We start from the raw sequence: 23215 nt of genomic DNA, 5'->3' as shown, positions 1-23215 counted from the left end.
TCCAAAGCTTAGCTGAAAAATGCATCTTTGACAGATTACCTATGGCAGCCAAAATGCCCAACAAAGTTCAGTGACTTTCAGTTCAGTGTGTGGAATGTACTTACCAACTTGGTCTTTATTTTCACTGTGGCACACTGACTGGGGCTTACGTGTCAGCCAGGTCCCCTAAAGCCAGAGGTTCAGTTTTCAAAAGAGGGTCCACTCAAATCTTCATCCATCCAAGGTTGAGAAACTGACTTCCCCTTTGTGGGCAATAAGCTTCTCTTTGTAATAGTAGTGGTTCCTTGAATGAAAGATTCTCTTTTCCCTAACTCTCACCCATACTTTTGTTATTCCTGGGCAAATTCTGCACCAAAAAATTAAAAATTCTGTGCACAATATTTTCAAATTCTCATATTTTATTTGTCAAAATAACACAATATAATCACACCGGTTTCAATTATTTTTGATGATTTATTTCAGAATACCTGTCGGCAAAAATGTCTGCAACAATACAGATGACAAAAAAGATTTGGAATATTTTTTGACAAATAGATTCCTTACTAAGCACATTAATACAGAACTCTGAATCTACAATACAGAACCATATTTCCTGCACTTCCCAGAAGCAGGGTAAAGGCTGGGGGGGGGGGAGTCAGGGGTAACGGAGTAGCTGAGGGAGAGGGAATTAATTGCTGGGAAGGAGCCTGGGTGCCAACTTTGAGGGTTGTTGGGTATGGGTGGGAAAAGTATGGAACAGGTTTTTTGCAGGGGTAGGGAGGGATTGTTAGGGAGCTTCCCCCATGCAGATCCTGGCCGACTCCGAGCCTCTCCCATTCAGTCAGGCGCATGTGTTCCTTCATCCCCACTCAGACACCCACTCCCCCATTCCAATGTGTCCTGGCACCCCTGTCCACATGTCCCCCCACCTCCACTCAGAGACCCAGTCCCCCCATCACCATGTGGCCCTGCACCTCCCTCCTCTCTGTGGCTCTGTGCCTACACTCCCATTCAACCCCTGCCCCAGTTTGTTGTCCTCCACTAGCCCTTATGAGCCCCTGTCTGACCCTACACAGCACTCCACGCAGTCTGTCTCCCCATAGCTCCTATCTCCTGACCTGGCCCGCTGTGAAGAAGGCTCTGCAGGCTCTTTCTCTTCCCTAGCTGGCTGGGAGCTGCTGCTGTGTTCTATCACCACAGGCCCTCTGGTGGGAAAAAGGTGGAATTGCAGAAGTTATTTTCTGCTGGTAGCTGCTGCTGCGTTCTATTGCCACAGCGCCCTCTGGTGGGCAAAAGGCAGAATTGAAGCAACTTTCCAGCAGAAGCTTTTTTCTGTGCAAAAAATTAAAAATATGTGTGGCTCGCTAATTATGCGCACACGCAGTGGTACAGAATTCCCCCAAGAGTATTTTGTGGAGCACGCTGGTTATCACCTTCCATCCAAGACTATCCATTGGAGCTGGTCAGAGATTTTCAAAATTAGAAATTTTGACCAAAAAGAAGGGTAAAATTTCATGAAAATTTAATCTGACTCTTTGCTCAGCTTCACTTTCTGCTGTGCAAAACCAAGATATAATTCTGCCTTTGAATATGTAAGGTGGCCATTGGCTTTCATGAGACTTGTGTATGCACATCTGAGAGCAGAATTGTTCCGAAGAATGAACGTTACAGGTGCTTCTGCTTTGCAAAGTCTGGACAGAAAGAATGTTACTCACCTGCTGAGAGACACCATGGGTCTAAGCATCCATGTCAGTTCAGTAATTTTTCTAATGAGGGTTGTATTTATATTCTGAATGGTCATGAAAGGAAGGATTGTTTCATGATTAAGGCACTGGGCTGGGACTCAGAAGGCCTGTCCTCAATTCCTGGCTCTGCCACAGACTTCCTGTGTGACCTGGAGCATTGCATTTAATCTCTCTGTCCCCCAGGTCCTCTTCTGTAAAATGGAAATAATGATAACAAATCTTCTTACCTCCCACCCTTTGTCTTGCCTCTTTAGACTGTGATGTCTTTTGGGGTGGAATTGTCTCTCACTGTGTGTTTGTACAGCGCCTAGCACAATGGGGTGCTGATATTGGCTGGGCCTCTAGGTGTTACCGTAGTGTAAATAATAAATAGCGATAGTAATAATAATATGTCAGCTTTTTTTCTTTTTCGACATTCATTATAAATGCTCATTGGATTTTGAAGTGCTCTCTCGCGCACTTGTTTTGCTGTCGCGATTTACTCCAGCACATCTGAGAAGAGAAGCTCTGCTATTACATTCTACCCCCTTTTCAAACCTCCTTTGCTAGTGGTGCCTAGAGGAGGCTGCGGGAGGTCCGATACAAGCACCTGCCGGCTTTCTGGCTGGAGAATGGGAGCATCTGTTACCACGTTCTCGTATTCTCCTTGGACTTCCTTATCCTGGATACAGCCTAGCCCTAGTATCTGTGATGTCTGACATCAGACTCATGAGACTTCACCAAGGATGGTTACATTAAACAAATCCAGGGCCATATTCTCAGCTAGTGTGAATCAGTCTAGCTCCATTGACTTCAGTGAGGCTATCCCAAATTATACCAGTGAGTTTCTGGCACATCATTTTAGGAGCAGATCTTGTTGCCCTTCCTTTTCTCTCCAGTGTTAAGTTCACCTAGGCTGCTGCTTAAGGTCACCCAGGTTCTCAAGGTGGGGAAACCTGGCAGGTTTCAAAAATGTCTTTCTCAAACAAATATGCTCTAACTCAACCTGACTTTACTGGCTGGATTCAGGCCGTACTGGGTGAGGTTCTCTGGCCTGTGACGTGCAGGAGGTCAGACTAGATGATCACAACGATTCCTCCTAGCCTCGGAAGCTATGAAAGGAAAAGGTTTGACAATAAAGGCAGCGTCTTTTTTAACAAGTTCTCATAACTCTACTTTGAAGCCCCAGAATGAGGCCAATCAGATTCTTGTTTCCATCCAGCAGATACGGGCTGCCTTACCTGCTGTACTTTCTTTGGCCCCTGAAACATTTCACTTCCTTTCCCCCCACCCCTTGTTCAGGAGGAAGGTTATATAACTAATCATCTTTCTTGTCATCAATAAGCTTTTGTTGGAGGGTTTTTATTACCCATTAGTTAGAGTTGTCAGTGAGTTGCAGAAAACTGACACTTGTGTTAGTTATTAATAGCTGCTGTACCAGGAGTGCTCGAGCTGTCCGTTAGACTGCTTCAAGCTGGCTTCTTTCCAAAATGCCATTAATATTCCCAGCCACACACACAAAAGCCTGTATGATATTGTAATGTTCAGGTAGGGACCTGAGCCAATAAGGCCAAGTGACAATCTGTCCTTCACTAAACTGCTTTTAAAAAGTGCTAGAGAGATGGAGCCACTAACATGCGATTTTCTGAGGTGTGCTGATTAATTGTAACAATCCCAATGCTGTTTGAATACAAGACATCAAAGATACCACTTAGAACTTCAGGCTACTCATAGCTGATGAAAGCCAACTGGGGGAGAGGGGGAGCATAGTGGGGAGTGGGGGTCTGGTTCATGGAGATCATGAATGTCTCCCTTAGAGATGACAAGCTGCCAGCATACCTTCAACATGCTGTGGCCTAGCTCTTGCTCAAGAAACCATCTCTCAGCATTAACAATCTTGCCAAATACTAGTCGGTCTCTAACCTTTGTGGAAGTAGAGAAAGAACTGACAGGCATTTGAAGGGGATTTCAAATCCACGCAGTTCCCTTGCGTGAGCAAGAGTCAGGCTAGCTGTAACCCTAATAACACGAGATTTGTAGAAGCGAGGATTGGGTGAGGCGAGTGGGAAAGAACTGTGTGAGAAGTTGTTGCGACCTTGTGTTAGATAAGTATGGAATGTAGGCTACAGTCTAAATTGTTGAGGAAAATAAAATATCAGGAGGACATATGTATAAACAAAATGCAGCTGTCGCCCATTATTGTATGTAACAAAAAGTATAAATGCTTGCTGTAATTGTTTACCTGGAGAGAGACCTGTTCTGCTCTTTCCTTCCACGCAATTGTCTGACTTGCTGCACCCAACCTGAGAGCGAGAAGTCTGTTTTTCTCCGACACCTTCCATTCTTGTGAAAGTTCAGAAGGGAATAGCAGGCCAATTCCAGCATCGGCTGATCATGTCCAGTCTTTAGCTATCTACCTATGCTGCAGAAGTGGGCCTGGCATGGAGATAGTGCTGGGTGAGTGAAGTATGATCTCGGGGTTACGATATGCCCCATGCTGATCTCATTGGATCTGTCGATAGCCTTCAGAAATGCTGTCCAGCACCCCCTGGGATCTCTTCCAAAAGAGTGTCTGAAACCATCATAGTGACTTTATTACCATTCTCCCCAGTCAGGGCTAAAAACATATGAATGGCCCACACTGGACCAGAGCAAAGGTCCAGTATCTAGCCCAGTATTTTGTCTTCTGACAGTGGTCAGTGCCAGATGCTTCAGAGGGAAAGAACAGAACAGGATAATTATCAAGTGATCCATCCCATGTCATCCAGTCCAGCTCCTGGCTGAGTTCGGAAACAGTTCTTCCCTGACCATTCCCACCTGTGGAGTCAAATAAACCTCTGTATTGTCCCCTCTTGTTCAAAATGTGTGAGGCTGAGAGTGTGGGTTGCAGTGCCTTCTGGATGTGACACTAGATGTTTTTGCAGTTCTTTTTGTTGGCGCATCTGTTTACTGGAAATGTCCTGAAAACTAGAGGTGATTAAAGTCTGTTTCCATCTGGGTAAATAAATATAGAGGCATTGGACAGTTAGAGTCCCTCTCCAAATAATACCATCAAAAGACATCGTTTATTTTAATGGAATAAATGTATTACTATGTACAATACAAGATATTAATGAGTTGTTATAATATACAATAATTACATGTTTAAAAGAGGGTAAGCCAAAGCATACAGAATTCTGGGTTTTAAATAGAAAATGAACGCGGTTAACCAACTTTTGAATAAGCAAAATATGACTGTTGAAAAAATGTATTTGCTTGGTTTCAAGTTATTTCTTTAATTTGAATTTTGAAACTGAGTCAACATCCAGCAAGGATATGATACCTTCATGTCAAATATCGCTGTCTACCACTAAGCCTTTGTTTTAACCAGACCCTGAACCCATTTGTATTGTGCATGGAATGCTTCTAGGAAGAACTTTTAGCAGACACCGAAATTCAGTTGCTTGTATGAAAAAAAGTAAATGCCTCAGTTCTTAACCTGCTGTCTTCTCAGAAATTGGCTTATAATATGATAGAGGGAATACGAGAGTCTGTATCGTAAGCAGGTGAGTATGTTTTCTTCATGTTTTCTTCACTACCGGTTTCAGACAAACACAGTGGGACTATGGAACTAGTGCTGAGAGCCGGCATCACAGTCCTGCTATGAATATAGTCACTTACTCTAAAAACAAACCATTTCTACAGTCTTCAGGTAAGTATTTCTACCTGTTTCTCATTAGATTGTCTGTTACATTTTGAGACAGGAAGATTGCAGATCAGTGACAATAGCTGTGAATCACAACGCGATCAACCTTGAATCAAAGTGAAAGTGAATCAATGAGGAGGTTACAAGTAGCCCACGCTGCAACCTGGCCAATCAAGTACAAAAGTAAAGGTGGAAGCCTGCATAACCCACCATAGGCTGACGTGAAACAAATGTGATGCCAACCAATCCAATGTCAACCTCTGAAAAATATAATGACTTTTACCATGGTCCTCAACAGTGACTGGATCCCAAAGCTAAAGCATAGCCTCAAATGCTTGAACTAAAGAACTAAGGCCCAGTGCTGAAAAGAAGGAGTCTAACTCCCATTGAAATCAGTAGGTGCCTAAATACCTTTAGGGATCTGGGTCTAAGTCCCGTGGGGCATGTCTACACTGCAATTAGACACCCACAGCTTGCCCATGCCAACTGACTGCGGCTCACAGGCTCAGGCTGAGGGTCTGTTTAACTGAGGTGTAGACTTCTGGGCTTGGGCTGCAGCCTGAGTTCTGGGACCCTCCCACCTCGCAGGGTCCTAGAGCCAGGGCTCCAGCCCGAGGCAGGAAGTCTACACTGCAATTAAACAGCCCCTTAGCCCAATCACGAGTCAGTTGACATGGGCTAGCTACAGGTGTCTAGTTGCAGTGTAGACATACTCTTAGGTAATCCTTTGGAGACCAGGTGCAGGGGGAGACATGTAACACACACTGAACAGTGGGTTACATTAAGTTATGGATAATCATGCTTCACATGCCTGACAATTTCATCACCGAAGACTCTATGGGTCCAGTCCTGCGGACATAACCCAGATAACACACTCCAACCAACAGCCCATCAAATTTCAGTGAGATCTTTTCCTGGGCAAGAACTGTTGCCTAGGGTCTTAGCTGACCGCTAATGTAAAGGCGGGTGCTCAGTTTCCTTCCACTGTCCTGTTCATGCAGCATTGACAATGACAGCGGAAACTACATGCAGTAAGTAAGAAAGTAACTCCTGCTTTAAAACAAAAGAGTTGTCCTCACTGCCCAGAGGGCAGGGATCAAGATTACAACTAGTCAAAAATTTGTCGTTGACTTTTTTTTTTTTTTTTGATGAAAAACAATTATTTGGCTTTTTGACTGGATCTGTTTTGTACAATTTTCCTTTTGGTCAAAATGTTCTGGGTTCTGATGAAAAACCAGAATCCAAAAGGGTTTCCTTAAAATAATTTCTATTTTTGGATTTTTAAAAAATCAGTTTTTGGTTTTTGAAAACCAAAATCTTTTACCAAAAACTGATTTTTTTTTAACCAAAATGGTTTTAGAAAACTGAAAATTGTTTGCAAGATTTTTAAAAAAAAAATGAAATTTTTAAAATGAAAAATAATTGGCATTTTCCAAACAACTCTAGTAAAAATGCACATCTACTTAAGAAACTGCTTTTAAATTCTGGACATGCATTGCCAGCAGATCGAGGAACGTGATCGTTCCCCTTTATTCGACATTGGTGAGGCCTCATCTGGAGTACTGTGTCCAGTTTTGGGCTCCACACTACAAGAAGGATGTGGAAAAATTGGAAAGAGTCCAGCGGAGGCCAACAAAAATGATTTAGGGGTCTGGAGCACATGACTTATGAGGAGAGGCTGAGGGAACTGGGATTATTTAGTCTGCAGAAAAGAAGAATGAGAGAGGGTTTGATAGCTGCTTTCAACTCCCTGAAAGGGAGTTCCAAAGAGGATGGAGCTCGGCTGTTCTCAGTGGTGGCAGATGACAGAACAAGGAGCAATGGTCTCAAGTTGCAGTGCGGGAGGTCCAGGTTGGATATTAGGAAACTGACTAACTTAAAATAGTTGCAGCTAAGATGGGGAAATCAGGGTACATCTATACAGTAAATAATCTTCTGCAGAGTATCTCTAAGTGTTATATGGTCAGCTGTATTAAAATACTTCATTACAAGGTCACTGGAGTATCCTTGGCTCAAATTCAGCCCTCGTGTGACTAGAACCAAGGATGGAATTGGTTCAATCTGTCTATCTGCTCAAAGATTTGACAGCCTTAATAAAGAAGACAGAATATGGGGGAAATTTGAAGAGACGTTTTCAAATGCACTCAGCATTGGCCTAATTCAGCTCCTATTGAAGTTTTCCATTGACGTCACTAGGAGCAGAGTGAGGCCAATATGTAAGGCTGTCACGGAGGTCACAGAAATCATGTATTCCATGACTTTCTGTGACTTCTGCAGCAGCTGGTGCTGGCTCAGGGGCTGCGTGAGCCGGGCAGCCCTATGGCCAGCAGCAGCAGCAGTTTGGGTGTGTAGAAGGGGGTGCCGGGGGTTGGGGTGTGGGACAGCGCTTACCTCGGGTGGAGGGCTCCCCGGCTCCCACCGGCATGTCCCTGCAGTTCCTAGGTGGAGGAGCCAGGGGGCTCCGTGTGCTGCCCGTGCCCACAGGCCCTGCCACCACAACGCCCATTGGCTGTGGTTCCTGGCCAATGGAAGCTGCGGAGCCAGCGCTTGTAGTGGGAGCAGTGTGTGGAGTCCCCCTGGATTTCCCTTGCCCTAGGAGCTGCAGGCGCACTCGGAGTTGGGTAGGAACCTTGCGAACCCTGCCAAACCCATCCCCCAGCACCAGTGGTGGTCCCAGGCCACCCCCCCACCACTGTGGCACCTCCAGACCGTCCCCCTCTCCCCGAGCACCTGCAGCCACCCACCCAAGTTTTAGTTCGGGGTATATAATAAAAGTCATGGACAAGTCACAGGCTGTGAATTTTTGTTTACTGCCCGTGACCTGTCCATGACTTTTACTAAAAAGACTGTGACTAAAACGTAGCCTTACCAATAAGAAGCACTTTTGAAAATCCCACGCTAGAGTCTTTAGTTAGAGCATTCCGATGGAGATTGCTATACAGACCCCTCCTACCATACACAGACTGTTGTGCAAAGTGATTCTTTCAAGGGGCAGTAATTACTAGCAACATCTTATAATATTAAAACAGCACTTCAAAACTCAAGTGGACTTGTCCTGATTTATGCCCACTTGTATAATGTTTGCATGAATTGGAATATAAAAACTAGATTTGTTAGTTCTTTTTCTGTTTCTAGTAAGTTTCATGCTATGGTTCCTATTATTGCTGTGTTTGGGGTCCCAGACTAGCCCGGAAAGTTTACCTTTGCACCCACGGTTCAGAAAATTATAACTGACATTAAAAACAAATACTGAAAGCATTTCTATCAATAGCAGCTATTGGATACCCGTATGTTCCGCAAAAATTTCCGCAACTCAAAAATTCTATTTCTGGCTTATGGAACTTTATCCGTAAATGCTAATTGGCGTAAGTTGGGTCTTGCGTAACCCGGGGAGCATCTGTAAAAGGAAAAACTTAATTTTGGGGGCCCAAATTTACTGATTGTTGTCTTTGCAATGTGGCTTTACAATTCTGCTCCAGAAAATTATAATGAAACTTACCATTTGCCTAAAATAAATATCACACTTTCACTGCATTCCTTACCGGACTGGCTTTTCTATTCATTTTGACTATGCATAAAAATTTCCAGGCATATTTCATTTCAATATGTTCTGTGATAAGAATGGAGGTTGCAAACCAGCAACACTGAAATCAATGGAAGTTTTCCACTGACTTCAGTGGATCCTCATTTCCTCTAGAAAAATATTTGCTTTTGTTACAGATTTTTTTCTTCATTTTTACACAGTACAAATACATCTAGAAACTGTCTTGGATCTAAATTGTTTTGAGCTCACTTCCTGGTAGAAGAGATGCTGCTCCACTCCAGCGAATGCTATGCAACTAGAAAGAGTTCTGTCATTTACAGCTGTAGGAAGCAGATGAAACATGACAGAAATCCCCTGGGACAGGGCAAAATTTTATAAAGGATAAAGCACGTGCAGCGAGGCACATATAATCTACTGATTTATATAACAAATAGCACCTGTGTTGCTGAGAGTGCATGCTGCATTGCTTTCATGCTGCAGTGCAAACGTGCTTTCAAACCAACCTGGTTTACTGTGAAAAGAATCAGCAGCAATTCAATTTAGTTTTGAGCCGGTAAGTTCTAATACGATGAACAAGGAGCCATCTGTTCCCTCTTCGTAGTAAAAAGGCTAAGAGCTACACCAGTATTACACAAAGCTGAACTATGTTAATTAATTGGTATTATCCCATACAACTAGGAGAGAGTTTGCTGGCAGCAGCCGCCAACATGACCATAGAGAGCCAATGAAGAGCTTTTCCTGCAATGAGGGCACTTGAATTATGGAAATGGCAGCACACTTTTCTAAGAACTTGTCCACACTGAGGATTTGCCCCAGCTACCACCGCTGGTGTTAACACCAGTGTAGCTACACGAGCAACAGCCAATCCTGTAAAAGTGAACTACTAGACACCACAATTTGCACCAGTGTAAATGAACCTGGTTTCAAGCAGGTCTTAAGCTGCTCCAATGCATATGGTGGTTATAGCCTACGTTAGAGGTGTGCATTGAAACAACTACACTGCGGGCTGCCACCATTGGTTGAAATCTCCAGTGTAAACAAGGGCCAAGAATTTCAACAGTGGCTAGTGACTATGGGTGCTTCAATTTCTGGGGGTCCAACTTGAGAGACCTGAGAGGAGCCTGGTTTTCAGAACGGGGTGTTCAGCACTTTCTGTGCATTGGGCCCTTTAAGGTACCCAGAGACTCAGGCACCCACACTTAGGAGTCACTTTGAAAATCTTGGCCAAAACCAAATTGACACTGCTAGCCATGTGAGATGAAGCACAGACACACCCCACAAATAAGCAGATAAGTCCCTGAATACTGAAACATCCACTGTATAGGTCTGGTTCCATGCTATGATGTGGAATTTTGCTCCTGCACTTAGAACGGAAGAATCCCATGCACTGCTATAGACTAGGGACCGAGTGGCTAGGCAGCAGTTCTGCAGAAAAGGACCTAGGGGTTACAGTGGATGAGAAGCTGGATATGAGTCAACAGTGTGGCCTTGTTGCCAAGAAGACTAACAGCATTTTGGGCTGTATAAGTTGGAGCATTGCCAGCAGATCGAGGGACATGACCATTCCCCTCTATTCGGCATTGGTGAGGCCTCATCTGGAGTACTGTGTCCAGTTTTGGGCCCCACACTACAAGAAGGATGTGGAAAAATTGGAAGGAGTCCAGCGGAGGGCAACAAAAATGATTAGGGGGCTGGAGCACATGATTTATGAGGAGAGGCTGAGGGAACTGGGATTATTTAGTCTGCAGAAGAGAAGAATGAGAGAGGATTTGATAGTTGCTTTCAACTACCTGAAAGGGAGTTCCAAAGAGGATGGATCTAGACTGTTCTCAGTGTTAGCAGATGACAGAACAAGGAGTAATGGTCTCAAGTTGCAGTGGGAGAGGTTTAGGTTGGATATTAGGAAAAACTTTTTCACTAGGAGAGTGGTGAAGCACTGGAATGGGTTACCTCGGGAGGTGGTGGAATCTCCTTTCTTAGAGATTTTTAAGGTCAGGCTTGACAAAGCCCTGGCTGGGATGATTTAGTTGGGGATTGGTCCTGCTTTGAGCAGGGGTGGGACTAGATGACCTCCTGAGGTCCCTTCAAACCCTGATATTCAGTGATTCTATGATTTTGATGGGAGACACTGATCAAGCAAACCTCTTTGGTGTTGCAGCTTGTCTTTCAGGCACCTGATCCTGCTCTTGTTGAACTCAGTGGGAGTTTGGCCACTGACACCAGTGGGAGGAGGGCTTCCTTTCTGAGCTATCTTAATCTTTAGCATTTAATTCTCAGATTATTAACAATGCAGGCTTTCAGGGTCGAATCCAAAACCCACTGAAGTCAATGGAAAGACTCCCATTGACGTCACTGGGTGCCGGATTGGGCCCTTCTTGAGAAAAACATTTTGTTTCTTGAGCTGATGTAACAGCTTGTTCTTTACAAGTTGTGCGGTAGATATTTAAAAGGCAGATCAGTGAGAGATACGCATACTCACTAGGGCTAGGACCTACAGGGCAAAAGGGAGAGAGACATACTGGTGCTGTGCAACCTGCTACTGCCCATGTGCTACAAGGGGTGGTATGACACAAAAGAATAAGGGTGCGCCTCATATCCCCTTACTCCATTGCACCAGCGTGCAGGGCCAGCCACAATCTGACCCACGCTAAGTCAGTAGCATCCTCTCCTACATGACATGACAGGGGAACAGGCAACATGGGCAATCTCGTTAAAATAGATCACAGAAATACCACTAAACATAGCGTATATTATTGTTGAATTTAGGGCCTGATTGGAAGCCCATTGAAGTCAACTGAAAGGATCCTATCAGCATCAGCGGCTTTTGGATCGGGTCTTTAAATATATGTGTGCAAACATTTTTCTTGTTGCTCCTCATTAGATACCACTTTGGTACCTTTAGGCTGAGAGATCTAAAGTTGCCTAAGGGAGCTGAATGCCCAATTCAGACAGTTCTGAAAAGATCAGCTTTAGTTTTCAAGTCCAGGCCACATGCCCCAGGCTCTGCATTCAGTTTTATGGACTTGAGAATGTTTGTATGTTAAGAGTACCAAGCTTAACAAAGTTTGTCGCTGGTGGCAGCTTGGTTCAGAATTGTTCCCGTAAAAATAATAATAAAGACAAAAGCCTTCTTCCAAATTAATTAGAAAAGCTCTTGAATTTTATTAGGCTGAAGAAATTTCTCATGCAAGACAGACAAGCCCTCCTATCTGCAGGAATATATTTTGTTTAATTGCTAAGTGCCCTCTCCTGCATTACATATATATACATAACTGAGGTTGAAGTCTCTGGAAGTCCTGTAAGCATTAGGATTGTTTGATCAGACCCGGTGTGACAACAAAGCATCCATTTATTGGCATGCACCGTCAAAGAGCTCACCACGCAAATTTTTGCTGGGACCCTATTTACATTTTAGTTATTAATTAAAACCAACTCTTGATAGAATATGTAGGTTTTTTAAAAAAGGCCCAGGCTAGGATTTAGCACATTCTTTTTAAGATCTGAAAGCATTTGAAAAGATAATAGGCTATTAACAAAAGTAGGTCTGTCAGAAACGGCTTTGACATCAATTGAGATAAACTATTATCATTGTCAAATAATTTCTTGGAGTAGTTTTTACTCTTTACTTATTCTAATAGGCTTTAAAATAACATTTGCCTTCCTTATGAATTCAGGGCCTGATTTCCAGTGGGCACTGCAGGTGCTTGGCACCGTAACGTTAGATTGCTGGTCTACAGCCTTTCAGTAGGCAAATATTTATTGATTCTGTTGTTTCTAATGGTGCTTGAAAAATAATCTGATGTTTCTATTCATTTCCGTGTTTCTGCTTTAGAACCATCAGTGTTGTCACAACAAGTCTTTGCTCATCAGTTCATACTCCATCTGCTGGCTCCGTAGCAGAAAAGGTACTGTAGGCCAATTTTCAAAGGTCATCCTTAACTCTGCCCACAATATTTGGAAAGGGCATCAACTTGTGCCTCTACAACTCACATTTACCCATGCAAGCCGAGCTCCTTCCCTCAAAAATACATAGTGAGTTTTACAGCTGGGAAGTTACTGGGCATAGAAATATGTGCACTCACAAATACAGGGCTGGGAGACAAGGGGGCAATTAAAGAGGCTTTTTGAAAATTTGGCCTTGTAGGACCTACATAAAGTGTGGGTATATTTAAAACATTTCTTTTTGATGGCAGGAAATTAAAAAATACATAGAATCCAGAGGCCATTTCTAAGTGGATTGTTACCCTTTGAGGATAGGTCAAATTTTGGTCATAAGCAGCTTGAAAGCATCACTTTAATTCACAGTTTTATCACCTTGCAAAATTGATTTACTTCACTTTATAAGTGCAAAAAAGTCTTGCCTCGCATTAATTAAAATATTTTTTCATGAATAATAATATTCCTCCATCTGCTTTCTCTGCTATGCAATGATTTGTACAGAGGTCTGTAGTTTTCAATATATGAGGATATTAGCATTTTAGCATCTATTATCACAGTATTTAGTTTCCCAAAATTACTGCAGTTATAGTAATGATATAATTGGTAATTTAATTTCTGATTTAACATGCCTATCATATGTCATACCATCATTATTAACAGGCACCATTGATATTAAACAGCACCCAAACCCCATCATTCGATTATTTGTGGCTTCCTCAGAGGCACGATGGGAATGATATATTGCATTTTTCCAAAGTACTTATTATTTTATGATAAGCTCAGCTGTCAATCTAGAGTTTTCGTTTCTCTTCAGTTTAGAGAAGCTGTAACATTATCTGGCAGATCCAACCTTAGGGCATGTATTGCAGTTCAGGTGAAAGACACTTGGCCCCCATTTCTCCCTTACCCAGGGACTCATAGGTATATGTATACTGTATATCGACTCAATTCCCGGGGAACGGAATAAGCATGCCGTCTTCCACTGAAATCAGTGGCAAACCTCAGTGAGGTTAGATTGAGCTCTAAATCCTTGATACCAAGTCCTTTGAAACAAATTGTTGGGGGAGCGGGGCTTTTGTTCATGTCATGGGGATTTGGGTCAGGCCCTAAGTCAATAAAATAGTCCCCAAACATTTCTATATTCAATCTGCTCCTAGCTTTCCTGCTGCACCTCTGATACGTGGGAGTCCAGGGAACCCACTGCCAGACATGCTACCTGCAGCCAGCTGCACTAGGAAATTAACACATTCACCTAACTGAGATGCAAACCACAGCTCCTTTCGTACGGAAGAAAATGGCATCATCGCCGGGCTTGCTTTCTGCTCTGAGCTACGTTTCCCAAACTTTCTGTCAACATATTCTAAGGCAACCCCTTTGACAGGATGAAAGGGGATCCAGAGTGTTCACTAGGGATTTATACCCTAAGGCGCACACAGGATTTCCTTTAGCATCTCTGACTTACTACAACTTCATTTTCAGCCATGTCCACGGACAGTGACCCAATGTTTATCACAATTCCACTGTGTAATAATTAAGGTTAAGATTCTGTCACGGGTATTTTTACTAAAGTCAGGGACAGGTCAGGGGCAATAAACAGTTCCTGACTTTTACAAAAAAAATACCTTGCGGGGGCAGGATGGGGGACTAACAACCAGTGCTACTGGGGGCTGACCCCGCTGCTGCTCCATTCTCAGGAGGGCTCATCCAAGCCCAGCCACTGCTCTGGGGCAACTGCTGGCCAGCTGCTCCAGCTGCCCAGGGATTGCTGCTCCAGCGACTCCAGAGCTGACCGGCAGCCTGGAGGATCACTGCTCTGGTGGTCCTGGGACCGGCTACCATTCCAGAGGCTGGGGGACTGCGGTCTGGTGACCCTGAGATCAACCACCAGCTATCTGCTCCAGCGGCCCCAGTGGGGCTGACCTAACGTTGGCCGTTGCTTCAGCCCTGGAGCTGCTGCTTTGGCGGTCCTGGGGCTGACACCTGCTCCAGCCCTGCCCTGGAAGAAGTCCCGGAGGTCCCAGAAAGTCATGGAATCATTAACCTCCACGACAGAATCGTATCCTTAGCAATAATATAGCAAAAGATGCTTATTTACCAATACCATAGCTAAATATCCCTTGCGTCTCGGAGATAATGGGAGACCTGTACTGATATAAATGTTTTGGCATCTGATCCTGCTCTCTTAGAGTCAACGGCAAAGCATAAATTAGTGTCCTTAGGCTTGAGGGCCCTTGAATTCTAATGAGTTGCATTTACTAAAACAGAAATTGCTTCATTTACCCTTAAGTTACAGCCAGTACATTCTAGCCATGTACTCCCCACTGATTTTAATGGGCGCCGTGCAGCTGGAATCCAGAGCAAGGCTTTTACAATATAATGACAACGATCTCACATAGGAAAACCTTCTATAAATATCTGTGTAGTAAAGGATACTGTCATCACTGAAGTCAATGGGAGTTTTGTCTTTGATTGCAATGAATATGGGATTGGGCCTTGTATCTATGGTGTTGCTTACTTTGGGCCGAATGCTACAGTCCTTACTCAAAATCCCACTGAAGCCAGTGGGAGTTTTGCCTGAGTAAGGACTGTAGGATTGGTTCCTCAATCTCCTGTTAATGGCAGAGGCTGTCTAGCTGCCCTTCTGTAGACTCAAGCACTGTACAGTACATCCGAAGAGGAGAATGCTGGCTGTTCCAAGCACTGGGTGGGTAAATTAATCCCCGTGCTAGTACTTTGCTGGTGAGAGAGGGTGCAGTTCCATACTAGGGCTGGAAACACTGACTCTGGCAGTTGCTTTTTTCAGGGAATTACTTTATAGGTCTAGAAACATGGATTTGCTGGCACTGTAATTGTATGCCTTGGAGAGGTACGATCAGAAATGAAATCCATAACAAGACAGCTACATGGGCATTTCCAAGGCACTCGTAGGCAGATGTAAGTAATAAGACACCCTCACAGTTCACCTCCGAGTGTCTGTGGTATAACGGCATCTTGCTGTGATGTGCAAAACAACAGGCTCCCTGGAGAAACCTTAGCAAAAGGGCCCACTTTATTCAACAGTAAAGAGTGCTTATTGTCAGCTTTCATTCCCTTGAGGTTCAGGCTTCCTGTCTCCGGACTGCATGCCGCAGCACATCATCCTGCATATTGTCTGAAAGAAAGTTCCTGAGTAGCATACCCACACTATACCTTAACTGCTAATTGCAATAATGAACATGGACGACACAGACAAAGCAATGAAGAGAGGACTACAGTAAATAGACATGTTTAAAAGTCCGCTCCAATTAATACCTTTACACAAGATCATTTCTAAAAAACTATTTCAAATAAGGCAACTGGATCATTGTAAAGCACTTCACATCAATGTGACTTTGGCTTGTTTGGTTTTGTTTTCATCCGCTGGGTGAGATGTGGAAATGCACCCAATCTGTAGAGTGACTTTATAATACTCATGCTAATGCAACACCTCCCTGGTTTTTCATGTCTGTCACAAGATTTTTTTTGGTGATATGATCACTTTGTTTCTGCAAATTTATGCTACAGTTTTTCACTTACACTGTTTTCCCTCACCCAGCTTCTGAAAACCCCCTGGCTCAGCCTGGACACATTCTGTGTAAAACGGCGATATTTGTCATTTTGTGTAGTAAAAAGAACATTCCTTCAATCTGGAGGTAAATATTGATCCATTTTGATGGCTTGATGCTGTAACATGAGTTAAATGACTGGGAATTGGAGTCACTACCGCTTTGCTTTCATGTCATTTTAAACAAACTAAAGTAGATCCTGAAATGAGTGAGTATTTTATAAAGAAAAGTAATTTGAAAGTATATCCTATATATAATGTATATGATTACATATTAAACTCCTAATGATTTCTCAGTGCTTTTGATCCATTCATATTTAATTCTTAAGTATTATAAATTTATACTTTTGATCAATTCTTGCTTAAGGCCACAAATGAAGTTTTTCTTGGTGGTTTTACAGTGTCTTTAAAGTTTTCAACACAGCACCCTAACCTGATTCAGAGTCAGCCATTAGCAGACATCCTGTTTTATACTGGGTCAGTGCAAACGAGCATAGTGTGGGAACAGGCTGCATACAGCTCTATAGGGTTAGGAAAGCAAATAGACATTAGCTGGCTAACACGTTACAGCCTGAGGTTTCACAGAATGGAGGAATCGTATATGATTTAATAGGTCTCCTTTCTGGTCATGTTCCCCATTTCAGTTTGCGTGTGACGCTCATTGCCATTCTAACCTGGGGGGTTTAGTTGAACAAGAGCACTGTCCTGCTTTGCTTTTCAAGTGACCTCATACCACTGTACAGCAGCTGTGGCACGTCACGCAGCGTTTCTTCTTTTTCTTAGGGTGAAAAATGGTGAGGATTGCTTCATCGAAGACTGTTTTAAGGCCTTTCTGTGTCAGGGCTGAACATTCCAAATAACACTGTGCTCCAATCTTAAGCAGGAGAGAAAGAGAGAGAGAGAGGTCATAAATACACAGTTTGGAGAAGAAGACAATAGGACATGTTTATGACCCACAGATCCTGTTGTCCTCGTGCACATAACTCCCTGATATAGAGTGAGCCATGCCTTTAAGATGGATTAAAGTCCTAGCTCTGCCTTGGGCCTGGCTTCCTATCTGATCATGGGACTACCAGTAGGCCTTGTGGGACAGGAATTGAGAATAGATGCCAGGGCATTGTCTCAGTGCAGAGGGAGATGTGGAGGGAGCAACAGTCTGCCGGTGGGGCTGGCCAGAAAGAGGAAGCTCCATGTATGCCAGCTGAGAGTTTGTAGGAACTCTTCCACTGCAAAGGGGTTCCTCTGAACAGAAGAAGCTGGATCTCAGGGTTTCCAGGAGGCATTGGATGGATCGCAGGGTTTCCAGGAGGCATTGGCTCAAGTGCTCCCTGGCAGTGTGGTTGAGTCACTCAGCATAACTATCCTTAGCTCCCCTTCCGTGCTCTTGGCCTACCCTATCAAACTCCACAGAGATGAAGCCGTTGCGGAGGCGCTTCTACAGGCTCAGGGTGATTGACGGGGGTATGCCACTGAGTCAAAAATACCCTCCTGTTCTGTGGGCACTTGCACACGTGTAGTGTGGACCTTGAGCCTGCCTGTGGAAATGAATTTGGATAAATGCAAGTCCTCCTGCTTTTTAGCTCTGCTTGGTCTTTTAGAACCCTTCAACTAAATATCAGCATAATCAATATGTGCAGTGACTAGCTGGAACGTGCTTGTGTCTGAATGCAGATGCTGCTGGCGTTGATGTACGTACGTATTTCATGTTCATTTCTCCATCCCTTCTCCTTACCCGGAGCAATAATACATTATGAACTGAAAAGAAGATCCCATCAAATAGAGGTCTATGGGCCTGAGTCTCTTTTACGGCTCCCGTACTTAGCTGTGTAAAGTGGCCTTAAGTGTGTAAACGAGAATCAGGCGGGTTGTGTTTGTATGGGAGTGACTAAGAGTAGAATTTGTCCCATTGTGATTAGCCCATGTAGCACCAGAGAGAATACATACGAGCGTGTTATTTTAGACAAGCTTTTGTATCCGTCTTCTACATATGGGCCTTAGCTAAAAAGCTGGTTCCAAACACACTGAAACTTTGGGACTGCTCCAGTCCAGATGAGAACTTTCCAGCTCATTCCCATCCCTACAGCCTAAATGCAGCTTTTGTAGTTTGCGATTCATTTTGGTTTTTTTGTTTTTTTGCAGCGACTAATGTTACTCTGCCAAACACAGATGTACATTTTCTCCCAGGAAAACCATGGAATGTCTTTATAGGCTCACATAAATGAATAACATACACAATGTACAGTTTGTTTTACTGTGATGTGTAAAACAACCTGTTATGTATCCGTTTTGTTATGACCAAATACGGTAAAACACTGCAGTGGCTGATCCTAAATCAAACATAAGAACATTAGATGTTTCATTTCATTCAGATGTCTCCTGTATGGAATGTGCTTGTTATCTGTCAGAGATTTATTAGTGGGATTGCAGAACAATCAAGGTAAGACTAGAGACTTGCAAAATTCAGCGTGTTTGGAGCTGAGGTTTTAGTTTGGGTCCAAGTTAGTGAAAATGGAGGAAAAAATGAAAGAATTGGATTTGAGTGAAATATACAGAAACTAAAGTTATGGCCAAACTGTTCTGCAGCCTGGGTCCTAACAATAGGGACATGCAAAACAATGATACCTCTTTAGCCAGCTTCACTCCATGTTCGTAAGTGAGGGGTTTCTCCTTCATATAAAGTAGTCGAGCCAAAGTTTTGGGATCGTCACGAAGATCAATCTAGCAGTAAAACACACATACACACCGTGCTAAACACAACATTCCTGTGGATAAGTTGGCGCCACAGCCCCATGCTAGAACGAATATTTCAGTGTCACCCCCATTTCTCCCCTACTAGAGATGATAATTTTTTTTTAAAAGGTGGTTCATAATGTATCTCTCTCGCTCACTCGCTGTGTATATGCACACACATGTGGCCTCAATGTCTCCTTTCTAGTTTCTGGTCAAAGCAGAAAAGAGAGAAAACAAGACATTGTGAAAGAGGCATATAGGCTTAATTCTATGTATTAGAGCTGGTTGGGAATTTTCCATCAATGTTTTTTGATGGAAAATGCAATTTTTGCAAAATTGAAATTTTCCAGAGGAAATTCTTAATTTTGCATTTTTTTTTTATTTTCTGTTAAAATTAAGTATTTAGTTCTGGGTCAGGTTGCCCCACGTGAAACATTTTGGTTTGTTGAACTGAAACAAAACATTTAATTGTGGGTCACTTTGATATTAATCTCTGACTGCCACAACTGCCGTTTTTTTTTTTTTAAAAAAGAGAATATGAGTTTTTACACCTTACTAAAGATGGACTAAGTAGGATACTGATTGTCCAGTGAAATGCTATTCTGCAAAAACTGCCTCCAAAAGATCTTGGTATAAAGGATCGAATATATTTCTAACTCACCGTTATTTGCAGCATCCTTTTAGAAGTTTGAAAAAATGTTTTCCTCATTTGGCAAACCTTGATTTTTCTCCAAATATTTTTATAGGCTTGTGGCCTATCCTGCAAGAGGCAGGAGCACCTTCAGCTCCCACCAAAGGGTGTTCAGTGCTTCTCAGGAGATGCTTGGCACCTTGCAGTATTAGACCCTCCACAAAGAGTGGGTGTGGTGAGTTAGCTGTTGCTGCAGAACTGGCCTAGCTGAATCTCACAAATGTTTTGGCAACAGAGTGACTGATGTTAAAAACCCAGCTCTGCGGAATGTATCCACCATAATATGACCATTCGACAGTAGGTCAGAGCTCATGCCTACCCATTTGGTAGGCGGGACCCTCTGAGTTGGGGATTTCCGATGACATTTGGAGGACGATTATGACAACGAAAAATACAGGTCTGAACTGATGGTCATGTGCCTACTACTCTGCTCCGCAGCTTGAGAGTGAATAACAATAATAATTGATCTGGCTCTGATTTCTGGGTTGGTTCAGTCTCTTTCTCCCAAGGAGGGGAGATCCTTCCTTTGAGAGAGATGTTCGACTTAGGCCCTGAAGCATGAGGTTTATTAGGGATCAGGATGAGACCGAATGAGGTGGGCAGATTATCCCACATCTGTGTCATGACCCACAGGGCTCAAACCCAGGGCCAAAGGATTCACAGGAACAGCCATACTTCAACCTTCCTCTTGGTAGCCTGCTGACAGCTGCTGACCCAGGACTCATGAAGCCCAGCCCCAGTTTGAGGCTCCTCCCCTGACGTCCTATTGGCGGAGCCACAGAGCAGCTGATTGGCCTGCTGGCCCTACTTAAGCCAGCAACAGGAACAGGAAGCTGTCTGAACAACTGGGATCCAGCCTGCTCTGGACTATGTGCTTCCTGCTCCCCTGCGTTGGCTTCCTGGCATCCGACCTGGCTTACAATCAACTTGTGGTTTGTCTCCTGCCTCTGATGTCCTACAGCTGACTCTTGAATCCTGACTATGGATTCTGGCTCTGACCACTAGATCTGGCAGCCCATGGCCTGGCTTTGCCAATCTGTTTACTCTGTGGTTCTTACACCTTCCTCCGAAACAGCTGGTGCTGGCCACTGTCAGAGACAGGATACTGGACTGGATGAATCATGGGTCTTATCCACTCTGACAATCCCTAGGTAAACTCTGGGGGAAGAAAGTACTCTCAGCAGGGCTGGCTGGTCTAGAAGGAGCTGTATTGGCTCTAAAGAGGTTGTTAATCCTTGTTGGCTCCAGGAAGGCTATTCAGGGATGGGGGCGAACGTTGGCTCCCCCACTCCAGAAAAATATAATGAATTTAAAGCTTAGTTAAAAATCACAGTGATATTGAGGAGCCCCTAGCACAGAATATGGGTACAGTAGAGCTAGAGGTGTAATTTCCTAAATGGGTAGACATATCTGTGGTAGCTCTGATCAAGCTAGTGCACGGGAAATAGAAGTACAGCCGAGGCAGTGTGAGTAGTGAGGTGGAATCACCAGCCTGAGTATGTATCTAGGGTTTCAGACGGGATCGTATTTGGGTTTCTAGCCCATACTGCCGCTTGCCCTGCTGCAGCTACACTGCTATTTTTAGTGTGTTGGCTCGATCGGAGCTAGTCTGGGTATGTCTTCTTGACCTGGGAATTATACCTCCTGCTCCAGTGTAGTGATCCTTCAGAGGGTTGGGCAGCTAGATGCATTACGTTTGCATGGGGCTTGGGGAAGCCTGCTTGTTTCAGTTCATGTGAGTTGCAGCCCCTTAGGTTTGCTTTGAGTTGCAAGTTTGGTATCAGGTCTGCCAGAGTGGAAGCAGGTGTGTGCAGAACAGCAGAGTTTTCAGAGGACCCCAGGACTGATGCCAAACCTCGATCTGGGTAAGTTCCACCTGGCTTTGAGGTTTCACAAGGCCCACCTGACTGTAGAGTTCAAGACCCCTTGTGCTGGTCAATAGGCTTCCCAGTTAGTAGCTACCTGTGTTCCTATGAGCACATAAGGCACATGCGGCATGCTGACTTTCAGTTCAGGCACCCACTCTTCCTGGACATTGTGGTAAGAGGCAGGGTTCACCACAGAAAAACAGATCAAGAACACATCTGTGCTGGGATAGGAGAGGGGTCTCAGCTGATTGTAGTCCTCCTATCAGAGAGCAAAGGCAGGTGTTAGCAATGGGTCACACAATCTGCGTAACCAAGCATCTGCAAGCACTTTATGAGTTGCCCAACATTGTCACTGAATGTCAGTAAGGGCTGATAAATTCCCGGGGGTGGACTGACCACTGCGAAGGGGCAGTGGAGGTATCCCGCAGCTGAGTCAATCTCTGAACCCCTTTTTACCTGGGCTTTGCGCAGACAGGCAGCGGAGGGGGTATTCTGTTTTCATAGTGACTCCAGTGTACCAGGAAGATAAGCTAAAAGGGATACCTTCAATGCCATTGAACAGTAAAAGAAAAAAATACCTTGGGGTAAAAACAGCTCTTTAAGTTGCGCATATTGGCCTCAGCCTTCAATATACCATAATCCTAGGAATTATTATTTGACTGCCATTGTCCTTGGAGCCAGATAACATCTGTAGAGGACATTCACGCCATGCATTTTACAGTAGGTGTTATGTGCAGGGTGTATAAAACCTCAAAAATGCTACAGACATGACTATGCACAACAAAAATGGGCCTTTAGGCTGTTCAGTTACATCATGCTATCTCCAGTGCCATGTCAATCAGAATGAGAAACTCTCATCCTGGAAATGTAGCGGCAGCTCGGATCCCGTTTGTGACTCAAGGTGATTTGAGATTTCCACAGGCCCCTGTCTTGTGAGAAGAGATGTCATCTTGCCCCCGAGGCGGTGCAGAGAACAGCATTCAGTTACCTCAAAGCACAGACATTCCATGTAGTTAGCTGATTTGATAACAGGGAAGCTTGTTAGAAGGACAAATTTGGGTCCCTTCCCAGTCTCAAGAATTGGATTTTGCAATCCATGTGAAATAGATAAATGAATCTGGAATAACAGCATATGGAATCTCACAGGCCCATTCTTGGACAAGTGAAATTCATATTGGAGAGCCTGGGTGGAAGCTAGCGTTTCCCAATTTTCCTGCAAGTGGTTCAAAAATTATTTGTAAAGTTACCTGTTTCCTTCAGCAAATGTACAAAAACACAGCATGGGAACAAATGATCACCCTATGCCAGGGCTGAATTAAGGCACAAGCAATATCAGCCTGTGCCTAGGGCCCCAGCACCTGGAGTCATGTGATTATATCAGAATTTAAGACATGTAAGTTCTCATGGTTGTGAAGAAAAGTTTGAAAATATTAATTGAGTGTAACTGAGGCTGAGTGATCTGCCTGAGGGCT

The 23215-nt window shown here is 43.8% G+C and overlaps 1 protein-coding gene across 1 annotated transcript in view; it reads right to left on the bottom strand.

Moving 5' to 3' along the window:
- Nucleotides 1-10932: 10932 nt before the first annotated feature.
- Nucleotides 10933-23215, bottom strand: part of RHOJ (ras homolog family member J) — a 71345-nt gene continuing 59062 nt past the window's right edge. Inside the window, exons 3-5 of the mRNA XM_034768536.1 lie at nucleotides 21838-22002; nucleotides 19077-19172; nucleotides 10933-17328 (exon numbers count right to left, since the gene is read on the bottom strand). Of these exons, the coding sequence (XP_034624427.1) occupies nucleotides 17182-17328; nucleotides 19077-19172; nucleotides 21838-22002 (408 nt within the window). The 3' untranslated portion in view covers nucleotides 10933-17181. The remainder of the gene's footprint in view (nucleotides 17329-19076; nucleotides 19173-21837; nucleotides 22003-23215) is intronic.

The sequence above is a fragment of the Trachemys scripta genome, chromosome 4 (genome assembly GCF_013100865.1).
Source record: "Trachemys scripta elegans isolate TJP31775 chromosome 4, CAS_Tse_1.0, whole genome shotgun sequence".
NCBI lineage: Eukaryota > Metazoa > Chordata > Testudines > Emydidae > Trachemys > Trachemys scripta.
Note: the sequence above shows the minus strand (reverse complement) of the source record. Positions and strands in the feature narration are given on the sequence as shown.